Source organism: Sus scrofa, chromosome 4, assembly GCF_000003025.6.
Source record: "Sus scrofa isolate TJ Tabasco breed Duroc chromosome 4, Sscrofa11.1, whole genome shotgun sequence".
In the NCBI taxonomy this organism is placed as follows: domain Eukaryota; kingdom Metazoa; phylum Chordata; class Mammalia; order Artiodactyla; family Suidae; genus Sus; species Sus scrofa.
Genome location: NC_010446.5, coordinates 59,390,001 through 59,402,927, shown reverse-complemented (window position 1 = coordinate 59,402,927; position 12,927 = coordinate 59,390,001). Strand labels below are relative to the sequence as shown.

Below are 12,927 nucleotides of genomic sequence, written 5' to 3'. Positions count from 1 at the left end.
TAGAAATCACAACCACAGTCCCGTTTGTTGTTGTCTTTGGTGCTTAGGGGGGAAAAATAACCAAATATGATACAAGGCATATCTTACTCAATAACACAGATTTTTGCCATTTTAATCTTATACCTTTAATGTTAAACAAATGATTCATGTGGGCACCTTGAGTTTCATCTTGGCTGTCATCTCTTGGCTACAAAAGCCTTCAAACCACATTTTTAACAAAAGAAAATAAAAGAATACAACATCACAACATCAATGATCAGAACTTTGAAGGGAGAGCCTTGGCCTATGAGAGCCACAAAATGGCCCTGCTTTGGTTGGAAAAAATGTACCTGGGTTATGCTGCTGCCAAAGGGCAGATGTGATGGAGTATGTGATTTCTGGGGTACATTTGCCATGAACCCCTTTGGTTTTCACAGGTGCCTGTCCCTGATGTGATGATGCCCAATAGTCTGCTACTGCCAGCAGCCGCCTCTGAGAAATCAGAACGGGACACACCTGCAGCCATCACAGCTGAGGGGCCTGGAAAATATTCAGGTATGCCAGCTCTGACTGAGATCCACTCGTAGTGGCTTGCATTCACAGTGGTGCTCCAATAGTATTATTACTAAGATTATACATATTAAAAAAATAAGTTTATATATATATATATAAATTTATTTTTTTATTTAGCTTTTTAGGGCCATGCCCGCAGCATATGGAAGTTCCCAGGCTAGGGGTCCAATCGGAGCTATAACTGCCAGCCTACACCACAGCTACAGCAATGCAGGATCTGAGCTGCATCTGTGACCTACACCACAGCTCATGGCAACACATGATCCCCGACCCAGTAGTGAGCGAGGCCAGGGATCGAATCCGCATCCTCATGGCTACTAGTCAGATTCATTTCCACTGTGCTAAAACGGGAACTCCCTAAGATTATATTTTTTCAAAAAAGGCACAGAGGAAAAAATGTATGGTGTTTTCAAGAGCCATATTTCTCAAGGCATATTTACTATCTGGTTATCTGTAAACAGCCCTTGGGGGACCTAAATATCAATGGTCAGGAATATTTTGTCGGTTCGAATTCCTGAATCCTGAGGTTATGGCCCTTGGTATCACACTACTTGTAGGATACTATAATTACCTTTGACTTCTTTCCTTTATAAAAAAAAAAAAAAAAAAAAAAGATTTATTTATTTGTTTTAATTTTCTTCTCTAACCTGAAATTCCTTAAGGTCAGGGATGATTTCTTACTCACCTTTATATCCCCTGTGCCCCATACATAAGTAATTGCTCAATAAATTGTTCTTCAAAGAATCGCTTAAGCAGAAACCTTTAGAGGCTCCCGCTTGCAATATTCATTGGGATTTGAGCTGTAGGCTTTCTTCCTGTAAGTGGTTTATGCTTTCTTGACGCAGGTGAAAGTCCCATGGATGACAAAAGTATGGCGGGTCTTGACGACTCAAAGGCTATCATGGAAATAAAGAGTGAGGAGCAGAAACCGACAAAAGAACCCACAGAAGCGTCGGAGTGGAATAAAAACAGCAGTAAGGATGGGAAGATCTCTGACCCACTGCAAGATCAGTTAAGCGAACAGCAAAAAAGGCAACCACTCTCTGTTTCAGACCGCCACGTTTATAAGTATCGCTGTAACCACTGCAGCTTGGCTTTTAAGACTATGCAGAAGCTTCAGATACATTCCCAGTATCATGCGATTCGGGCCGCGACAATGTGTAATCTCTGCCAGCGTAGTTTCCGTACATTCCAGGCTTTAAAAAAACACTTGGAAGCTGGCCACCCTGAACTGAGTGAAGCTGAACTTCAACAGCTGTATGCCTCCTTGCCTGTGAATGGTGAACTGTGGGCAGAGAGTGAAACGATGGCCCAGGATGACCATGCCCTAGAGCAGGAAATGGAGAGAGAGTATGAGGTGGACCACGAAGGGAAGGCAAGTCCTGTAGGAAGTGACAGTAGCTCTATTCCAGATGACATGGGCTCTGAACCAAAGCGGACCTTACCTTTTAGAAAAGGGCCAAATTTTACAATGGAAAAATTCCTCGATCCATCTCGCCCATATAAATGTACAGTGTGTAAAGAGTCGTTCACCCAAAAGAACATTCTCTTGGTCCATTATAATTCAGTTTCTCACCTGCATAAGTTGAAAAAGGTTTTGCAGGAAGCCTCCAGTCCGGTTCCTCAAGAAACCAACAGCAGCACAGATAACAAACCCTACAAGTGCAGCATCTGCAATGTTGCATACAGCCAAAGCTCGACGTTGGAAATCCATATGAGGTCCGTGCTCCACCAGACAAAGGCTAGGGCTGCAAAGCTGGAGCCCAGCAGCCACGTGGTCAGTGGGCACAGCGCCGCCAACGTTAGCAGTCCTGGCCAAGGGATGTTAGATTCCATGAGTTTGGCAGGAGTAAGCAGCAAAGACACCCACTTAGATGCCAAAGAATTAAATAAAAAGCAAACTCCAGAGTTAATCTCTGCTCAACCTGCTCATCACCCACCACAGTCACCAGCGCAGATTCAGATGCAGCTGCAGCACGAGTTGCAACAGCAGGCTGCGTTCTTTCAGCCTCAGTTTCTTAACCCTGCCTTTTTGCCTCACTTTCCTATGACCCCAGAAGCGCTGCTGCAGTTTCAGCAGCCTCAGTTTCTCTTTCCATTCTACATCCCCGGGACCGAGTTCAGCTTGGGGCCTGATTTGGGCTTGCCTGGCTCTGCCGCATTTGGGATGCCGGGCATGACCGGAATGGCCGGATCCTTGCTTGAAGACTTGAAGCAGCAGATTCAAACCCAACATCATGTTGGCCAAACTCAACTCCAAATACTCCAGCAACAAGCACAACAGTACCAGGCCACACAGCCTCAGCTGCAGTCCCAAAAGCCACAGCAGCAGCCCCAGCCTCAGCCGCAACAGCAGCAGGCCAGCAAATTACTGAAACAAGAGCAGACCACTTTGGCCAGTGCTGAGTGCCCGATTGTTAAGGACATACCCTCTTTCAAGGAGGCAGAAGAGATGGCGGAAAAGCAAGACAAGCCAAAGCAAGAAGTTATAAGTGAAGGCGAAGGGCTCAAAGAAGGCAAAGACGGAAAGAAGCAAAAATCCTCGGAACCATCCATCCTGCCGCCCCGAATCGCTTCAGGGGCCAGAGGAAATGCAGCCAAAGCATTACTGGAAAACTTCGGTTTTGAGCTGGTTATTCAGTATAATGAGAACAGGCAGAAGGTACAGAAGAAGGGCAAAAGCGGTGAAGGTGAAAGCACTGAGAAGCTGGAATGCGGAACGTGTGGGAAATTGTTTTCCAATGTTCTTATTCTAAAGAGTCACCAGGAACATGTACATGGCCAGTTTTTCCCATACGGTGCACTAGAAAAATTTGCTCGTCAGTACAGGGAGGCCTACGACAAGCTTTATCCGATTTCACCCTCTTCTCCAGAAACACCGCCTCCCCCGCCACCGCCACCCCCGCTGCCTCCAGCTCCTCCGCAGCCTGCTTCCCTGGGGCCGGTGAAACTCCCAAGCACGGTGTCTACGCCAATACAAGCCCCACCGCCCACTCCCCCGCCCCCACCCCCGCCGCCCCCTCCTCCTCCTCCTCCCCCGCCCCCACCCCCCTCCGCTCCCCCTCAGGTCCAGCTGCCAGTGTCTTTGGACCTTCCCCTCTTTCCTTCCATCATGATGCAGCCGGTGCAGCATCCTGCGCTTCCTCCCCAGCTCGCCCTGCAGCTGCCCCAGATGGACACGCTCTCCGCGGATCTCACTCAGCTCTGCCAGCAGCAGCTCGGATTAGATCCCAATTTCCTAAGGCATTCTCAGTTCAAACGCCCCCGGACAAGAATTACCGACGACCAGCTGAAAATCCTGAGGGCTTATTTTGACATCAATAATTCTCCAAGTGAAGAACAGATCCAAGAAATGGCGGAAAAATCTGGCCTCTCTCAAAAAGTTATCAAGCACTGGTTCCGAAATACGCTTTTTAAGGAGCGGCAGAGAAATAAGGATTCGCCGTACAACTTCAGCAACCCTCCCATAACTGTTTTGGAGGATATCAGAATTGACCCACAGCCCTCTTCTTTAGAACATTACAAATCGGATGCCTCCTTCAGTAAAAGGTCTTCGAGAACCAGGTTTACTGACTACCAGCTTAGGGTTCTTCAAGACTTTTTTGACACAAACGCTTACCCAAAAGATGATGAAATAGAACAACTTTCCACAGTTCTCAATCTACCTACCCGGGTTATCGTTGTGTGGTTCCAGAATGCTCGGCAGAAGGCACGGAAGAGTTACGAGAACCAAGCAGAAGCTAAAGATAACGAGAAACGAGAACTCACTAATGAGCGCTATATCCGGACCAGCAACATGCAGTACCAGTGTAAAAAGTGCAATGTGGTTTTCCCCAGAATCTTTGACTTGATTACGCATCAGAAAAAGCAGTGTTATAAGGATGAAGATGACGATGCCCAAGATGAAAGCCAAACTGAAGATTCCATGGACGCCACGGATCAGGTGGTGTATAAGCATTGCACAGTGTCTGGCCAAACGGAAGCAGCCAAAAACGCTCCTGTCGCTGCCGCAAGTTCTGGCTCTGGGGCTAGCACCCCGCTGCTTCCATCACCCAAGCCAGAACCTGAGAAGACGTCTCCCAAACCTGAATATCCCACAGAAAAGCCAAAGCAGAGTGATCCCTCGCCCCCTTCTCAAGGCACCAAACCAGCCCTGCCATTAGCATCCACTTCTTCAGAGCCACCACAGGCTGCGGCCGCCCAGCCACAGCCGCAGCCACCAAAACAACCCCAACTGATTGGAAGACCCCCCTCGGCCTCTCAGACCCCGATCCCTTCGAGTCCACTGCAGATTTCCATGACTTCTCTCCAGAACAGTCTACCTCCGCAGTTACTACAATACCAATGTGATCAGTGCACAGTTGCCTTCCCAACTCTGGAACTCTGGCAGGAGCACCAGCACATGCACTTCCTCGCTGCTCAAAACCAGTTCCTTCACTCTCCATTCTTGGAACGGCCCATGGACATGCCCTACATGATATTCGACCCCAACAACCCGCTGATGACCGGACAGCTGCTGAGTGGTTCTCTCACACAGATGCCCCCTCAGACCGCGTCCTCCCACACCCCGGCCTCTGCCACCGTTGCTGCTTCCCTTAAAAGGAAACTGGATGATAAGGAAGATACTAACTGCAGTGAAAAGGAAGGCGGGAATAGCGGTGAAGACCAGCACCGTGATAAACGCCTGAGAACCACGATCACCCCGGAACAACTGGAAATACTCTATGAAAAGTACTTACTGGATTCCAATCCTACCCGAAAAATGCTTGATCATATCGCCCGTGAAGTGGGGCTGAAGAAGAGAGTCGTGCAAGTCTGGTTTCAGAATACACGGGCGCGAGAGAGGAAAGGCCAGTTCCGGGCTGTGGGTCCCGCCCAGTCTCATAAACGGTGTCCCTTTTGCCGAGCCCTGTTTAAGGCGAAGTCAGCCTTAGAAAGCCACATTCGCTCCCGGCACTGGAATGAAGGAAAGCAGGCAGGTTACAGCCTGCCCCCAAGCCCTTTAATAGCAACAGAAGATGGGGGTGAAAGCCCGCAGAAGTACATTTATTTTGATTATCCATCTTTGCCATTAACGAAAATCGATCTATCCAGTGAGAATGAGTTGGCTTCTACTGTGTCAACGCCTGTGAGTAAAACAGCAGAGCTGTCACCGAAGAATCTGTTAAGCCCTTCTTCTTTTAAAGCGGAATGTTCTGAGGATGTAGAGAATTTAAACGCCCCTCCTGCTGAGGCAGGGTATGATCAAAATAAACCTGATTTTGATGAGACTTCATCAATTAATACCGCCATCAGTGACGCCACCACCGGAGACGAGGGAAACGCAGAAATGGAAAGCACCACGGGAAGTTCTGGAGATGTGAAGCCAGCTTTATCTCCAAAAGAACCCAAAACTCTTGACACTCTGGCCAAAACAGCAACCACACCCACCACAGAGGTCTGTGATGAAAAATTTCTCTTTTCTCTCACGAGTCCCTCAATACCTTTCAATGATAAAGATGGTGACCATGACCAAAGCTTTTATATCACAGATGACCCTGATGACAATGCTGACCGCAGTGAAACATCCAGCATAGCTGACCCGAGCTCACCAAATCCATTCGGATCCAGCAATCCTTTTAAATCCAAAAGTAATGATCGACCAGGTCACAAGCGTTTCCGAACCCAAATGAGCAATCTTCAACTCAAGGTTCTCAAGGCTTGCTTTAGTGACTACCGAACCCCAACCATGCAAGAATGTGAAATGCTAGGGAACGAGATCGGTCTGCCCAAACGCGTGGTCCAGGTGTGGTTCCAGAATGCAAGGGCAAAGGAAAAGAAATTTAAAATCAACATAGGGAAGCCTTTCATGATCAATCAAAGTGGAACGGAAGGCACCAAACCAGAGTGTACCCTCTGTGGGGTGAAGTACTCTGCCCGTTTGTCCATCAGAGATCATATTTTCTCCAAACAGCACATTTCAAAAGTGAGGGAGACCGTTGGGAGTCAGCTTGATCGGGAGAAAGATTACTTGGCTCCAACGACAGTTCGACAGCTGATGGCACAGCAAGAACTTGACCGGATAAAGAAGGCTTCAGATGTGCTGGGCTTAGCGGTACAGCAGCCAAGCATGATGGATAGTAGCTCCCTTCATGGCATCAGTCTGCCAGCAGCCTATCCAGGACTCCCCGGCCTTCCCCCTGTCCTCCTCCCTGGAATGAACGGTCCATCCTCCTTGCCTGGATTTCCACAAAATTCAAACAGTAAGTCATTTCAAAGAGAGTCAGTCTAATTCATTAAGTAATATTAGGCAGCCAGTGACATGTAACCAAGAACAGGGCGTGGTGGCTCTCTTTTCATTTCAGGAAGCGAAACCATTAAGTTATTTGAAATATGTATTTTAGTGGCTGTAGTTCATAACCAGGAAGTAAGCCAACCTGGACATAGGCAGAAAAACAAAGACTAGGTAGATCAGAGTCTCAGAAATATGTTATTTATATCATTATGTCTTTATGGCTTCGAAACATTCCTTTTACATACTCATGTCAAAACTGATTTCAGACAGCATTTCAGCACAGCAACGTGGCACAAAATTTGTATGCATGATAAGAAAGTGAAACCTTAAGTAATACATTCATTGGTATCTTAATTTATGTTGTTTCTAAGGGACACTTTGTTTTGGTTTTGTACTTTTTGGGGTTTTTTTCCCCCCCTTAAATGCCAGGAAATTCAAAACCCCAGGGTCTTCCAGCCACAGGAATTGCCCCACATTACACCTAGCAGGCAATAAAGCATATATATATATATGTATATATATATATATATATAAAGTTTAACTACTAAAAATATGACTTTGATGATAATTTGCAATTTAACATTGCTACACAATTTGGTTTTTTTGTAGCATTCATTACTTTTTATTTAAATAAATTTACAACCTTAAAAATATGTTACTATTACTCCATGCCTTTCTATGGCCTACCCTAGCCAAGATTTATAGTTAAGACAGAACAAAGTGGTAAAGCTGTTTGAGGCAATCCCAGATGATGAATCTAATTCTGTGTTTATTAAAAGAAATGCAATTTGTGCAGTTTAGACTTTGTGAATAAGTATAAGTACCCAATTATATGAAGTTTAAAAATACTGAATAAAGTATGCTAAGCAATCGTATAGCCAAACATATAACAAAAGTTATACATTATCCAAAATAGAAAAAAAAATGTTTCTAGTTTTTTCTTAAAGTAAGTTTTGGTTTCTGAATTAACAGTAATTTTTTTTTTATTTTTAAAAAGAAATTATGATATTGCAGAGAAACATCTAGAATGAACTAAGTACATATATCTAGAAAGTTTCCAAAACACGAAAGTTTTTTTCATTTTCACAAGTTGGACTTTTAAATACATTACAGACTTTTCAATGTCACCCTTCTCTTATGGCAGTTTTCACTACAATGTGACTTCAGAAAATGATTCTTATTTTAACTTATAGCTTGGGAGACAGGAAAACAATGAAATCAGATGACCTCATGGCCACTCCTAGCTATCTGGTTCCCTCTCCACAATGGCTTACTGGCATTGGAGAGAAGCAGAATGGATCTCTATGTAGAAAGAATTTTACCAAAGACATTTCTGCAGCATCCTTTCCTTTGCCTATCACACCAGCTACCTTCCCTTTCCTGCTCATAGTACATTGGGCTTAATTATCTGGATATTCTTGGGGCCTTAAATGTGAGAGCTGCAATGAATTATTTTGTGCCTTTCAATTAAGTCAAATATAATTAAAGAATAAGGCAATGGCTGATTTTTTTTTGCATATGAATGTATTAGTCTTCTAGTCTCACCTTATATACCAGTATGATTATTAACTGACACCTAGAAAGAAGTCTTATGTGGAAAAATTCCTATGTTCAGTGACATAAATTAGAGCTTTTCCACAAATGTCTGATGTGGAAGAACTCCTATGAACACATGTAAATTTTATAATTATGTAAAATAGAATAAAATTTGATATTTACAATGGCCCAGAACAGTTCAAGTATCTGTGCCTTTAATCTACAAGTCACTTTTTGTAATTACTCAATGAATTTATTACGTTTTTAGTTGTACAATGATCATCACAATCCAGTTTCATAGGATTTCCATCCCCCCCCCCCCGAACTGTCTCCTTTGGAAACCATAAGTTTTTTAAAGTCTGTGAGTCAGTATCTGTTCTGCAAAGAAGTTCATTCTGTCCTTTTTTCAGATTCCACAAGTCAGTGAAAGCATTTGATGTTGGTGTCTCATTGTGTGCGCAAGTCAGTTTTGATTGATAATGCTTATGTAGTCATCCCCTCCGTAGTGGTCAGAACATCTTTTTTTTTTTCCTTTCTCTGATGGATCAGGAGGCCTTTGCTTGGATGCCGGGGTCCTTCGCTGTTACTCTGAAACTGGTACCCAGAGGGCCTGTGCAAGAGAAAGCCAGGAGAGAGCCAGGTTGTTGAAATATTTAAACAACCTAACTTTTCTCCTCATTCTATGGATCATAAATGTAATTTACCTCCTCCCCCTGAAATATGGGCCCTCTTTATACCTGTCGGAGTTGTGGCAAGACTTTAGAGGCAGGTGCTCCTCAGTAAGCAACAATACTTACTCCTAAGCATCAAGTGCTTGAGGGTACCACATATTTGCTGCTTTTTGAAATCATAGACCAATCGCCGAGTGTTATAAAGAGAAAAGGTCCATGAACATACCTACTAGAACTTGCAGTTTTCTCTTGAATGAGTTCTTTGTTTGTGATGGGATTTAAACATTAGCGTAGCAGAATTAGCAGAATCCCATCTGAGAGCCTGAATTTCCACACTTAACAGCTTACATCTTTTTGAAGTTAATTTATCTGCGGGTGGGTCATGATGAATATTTTAATCATTTCACAGAGTAGAGCTGTGGCTCTCCATCTTCCCATCAGCATCTTTCTACCACATTGTATTTCATCAAACAAGTATCTCTTTTCCTTTCCAGGAAGCATACCAGCTAGGTGGTAAAAGGAGAAAATTCTTTCCTAAGAATACTTCGTATTTCTCACATACCCTGGGCTCTTGTAACGCGGTTTGTTATCTGTATGAATAACCTTTGACAATATGTTCATCTTGGGCCCGTTTTAATGGGATTTAGTTTTGTGAAAGACTTGTTTTAAGGATACCCCCCATCCCTATGAAGGTAGATTTCAAGGTTTTGTTCCTAAGAAAATCACTAAAAATGATTCCATTAAGGGAACTATGCTATAAAGTAAGTAATAAGTCAGATTCCAAAGGCTCTACCCCAAAATTGACTTAATTGCTGGGTACATGTTCAGTTTTAGCATTTATCAACCTCTAAATTTCCTGATTTAAATATCCATTTTTATTGTCTTTTGGGTGGAATTGCTATTGTTTTAGCAGCTTTAGTTCTCATAAAACTTCTTACCTTACTTCCAAGAAATCTTTGAATTATTCAGTCTTTCAAGATCACAAAGAAGACTGTTTGAAGAGTAATATACATTGTGTGAGTCTGCTTTCTAAGCAAAGACTGCTCAGTGTTCAGTATTGCTAACTCATTTTTTTAATAAAGTGAATTATTTTCTGCTAAAATTTTTTCCACATTTGTCTTTTTCCATCATGCTCATATGCAGAAAAGGGAAAGTGGCAATAGAAAATCACAGGCCTGTACACCTGGAAAAAATTAGAAAACTACGTTTTACCCTTTAGGATGTTAGCTTCTTTTGGCATTTTCCTCAAGATGAATAGGAAAATAACTTGATTTTCTATTTTTAATGTATTTACTTTATTGCTTAGGCAGTGTCTGATTTTTATATGTTTCACCAGTCTTTGGAAACACTGCCTAACCTGATTTCCTTAAAAGGAACTTTAGAATGTGCCTTTTGCATTTTTCTCATACTTCAGTGCCATTTACAAGCACATTTGGGGTAAATCTAGATAAGAGTAAGTTTTTAAATAATTTTTGCACAATTGTCTTTGGCCCACATATATAATTAGTTTTATTTTTCACCTCAAGAGAAATTTTTTCCCTCTGGGAGACGTAAATCAAAGAAACTTGAGAAAAAGACACTACATCTACATTCATGGTGAGACAGACATTTTCTTCTGAAAGCAATACTTTTGGGAATAGGCCGGTGTTTCAGGAAAACAAAACCAAAGAAAATGATGGTAGTATGAGGCTACCTGTAGAAAAACTTTCATTTCTCAGTGAAATATCAAAGAATTGGGGTAGGAATTAAGAGAATGGAAAGAATATATCTTTGTAGTTACCACCACTCATTTTGTATCCTGATTACTGTTCAGTTTTTCTCTTCTATTTCTGGTTTTCATAGATTAGTTCACTACTGAACTCCTGACTGCAGATTTCTACAAGTTTATGTCTTTCACTAGTGGCCCCAATGTACATTATTCATTATCCTAAAATTTGTACCTAACAGCTGATTATACAACTCCGTTTACTCCTCAAGATGTTGAATTCCTAAAAATCACTGATAGTCTTTGACTGCAGTAGTTTGGGATTTCTATTGTAGTCTTCAAGATATTTTCATTACTTCATTATAGGACCTCTAGATAGGACTTTCTAGACCCTCATCTGATGGAAAAGCCTAAGTTAACAACTATTGGTTTACCTGCTTTCTAACTAGTGCTTTTTTTTTTTTTGTCTTTTTAGGGCTGCACCTGCAGTATATGGAGGTTCCCAGGCTGGGGGTGGAATTGGAGCTGTAGTTGCCGGTCTACATCACAGCCACAGCAACGCAGGATCTGAGCCTTGTCTGTGACCTACACCATAGGTCGTGGCAATGCCAGATCCTTAATCCACTGAGCAAGGCCAGGAGTGGAACCTGCATCCTCATGGATGCTAGTCAGATTCGTTTCCTCTGAGCCACAATGGGAACTCCCTAACTAGTTATTTTTAAAGTCTTGGTTTCTTCAAATTTTTCTCCCCTTGAAAATTCTTATGTCAGGGAGGTAGGAGAACCATCAGTTTCCTTAGATTTAGAAAGGGAAGCATTTGAGGTGGAAGGGGGTGCAATTATTGAATATGAATCCTAGACATACTAGACCAAGAACTAAGATTGTCCTTATGAGTGGGCAAAAGAAGCTGGCTAGCAACATGTATTATTCTATCAATGCAAGGAAAGGATCTTCTGTCCTTAGTAAAGCTTCTTCCACCTGAATTACTCATGCCTGAAATCTTATAATTAGGTCTTAATTTTTGAACTTAATACCTTATTCTCTTTTAAGTGGAAAATAGCATAGCATATAATGAAATCAGAATATCATAGCAGGGGAGTGCCTTCAGGGCTAAGTGGGTTAAGGATCCAATGTTGTCACTACTGTGGCTCTAGTCACAGCTGTGGTTCTTTGGGTTTGCCCTGGCCTGGGAACTTCCCTCTGCCATGGGCGCGGCCAAAAATAAAAATATCATAGCAGGAAGCAAATTATCTAGGATATATTGATCCTTTGCAAAAATAGGTGTATTCATACCTTTGGTATTTTTCTTGCAAATAAAATTGTATAGAGAGGTGAGTGGAAAGAAGATCAAGATACCAGGCATCATAGTATAGCAATAAAGACAAGGGAGTTGTGGACTGGGACCTTCAAGAGCAACTCCATTACTTCACAGTTTTCTCTAGGGGAATGTGTAATTCCCGTGGATCTAAGAAGTCCAGGTATTAAATTGGATTAAACATTTGGGAATTTATTCATTCATTTCTACCATACCCTTGCAAATATTAAGCCCTTTTTATTTAAACTTATCTCAACTGTGTCAACCATTCTTCTTGTGGATACTTGCTATCAATTTCCCTGGAAAGACAATGTTATTATTTTCAAGGATTGTTTTTTCACTTTCCATAATTGCATTGTCCGACTTTTGAAACTGATTCACTTAGACAGGAAGATGAATTTGAGCGGCAGCTATAAAACTTAGTCTTCCCCATCCCCCAATCTACCATTGCATCATAGATTTCTGTCAAGTCATTTCCCAGCTTTAGGACTCAATTTTCTCACTTGAAAAACAGAATTTTTAGCATCTGTCCCCATTGAGGATATTGAACGACTATTCTCTAACATGATGGAACTTCCTTAGTGATGACTACTGATACTACTACAGAAATTATTTCACTGCAGGTCAGAGAAGAGCTGGGTGTGGTAAGGTTAAAAAGAAGAGCAGCCAGTAATAGGCTAGGCTAATTGATGATAATATGATAATGACTGGGGTCAAGTTGAGAGTGATGTTAAGGACCTGAGAATATCTTGAGTATCTTGCTAAGCCTAAGACAAGGTTTCCCAGGGAGGTAAAAACCAATTAAGAAAGAAAAGTTCTTTCTCTAGCTAGAGAAATGGAAGCATGCTTTACATTTTTTTAACACCCGAAGGTT

At 42.4% G+C, this 12,927-nt stretch overlaps 1 protein-coding gene across 5 annotated transcripts in view; it reads left to right on the top strand.

The window, feature by feature from the left end:
- ZFHX4 (zinc finger homeobox 4) overlaps nt 1-12,927 on the top strand; it is a 196,712-nt gene that overhangs the window by 177,986 nt on the left and 5,799 nt on the right. For all 5 annotated transcript variants that reach the window (XM_021089177.1, XM_021089179.1, XM_021089181.1 and 2 more), the window contains exons 9-10: nt 417-534; nt 1,398-6,794. In XM_021089177.1, coding sequence (XP_020944836.1) covers nt 417-534; nt 1,398-6,794 — 5,515 coding nt within the window. The remainder of the gene's footprint in view (nt 1-416; nt 535-1,397; nt 6,795-12,927) is intronic.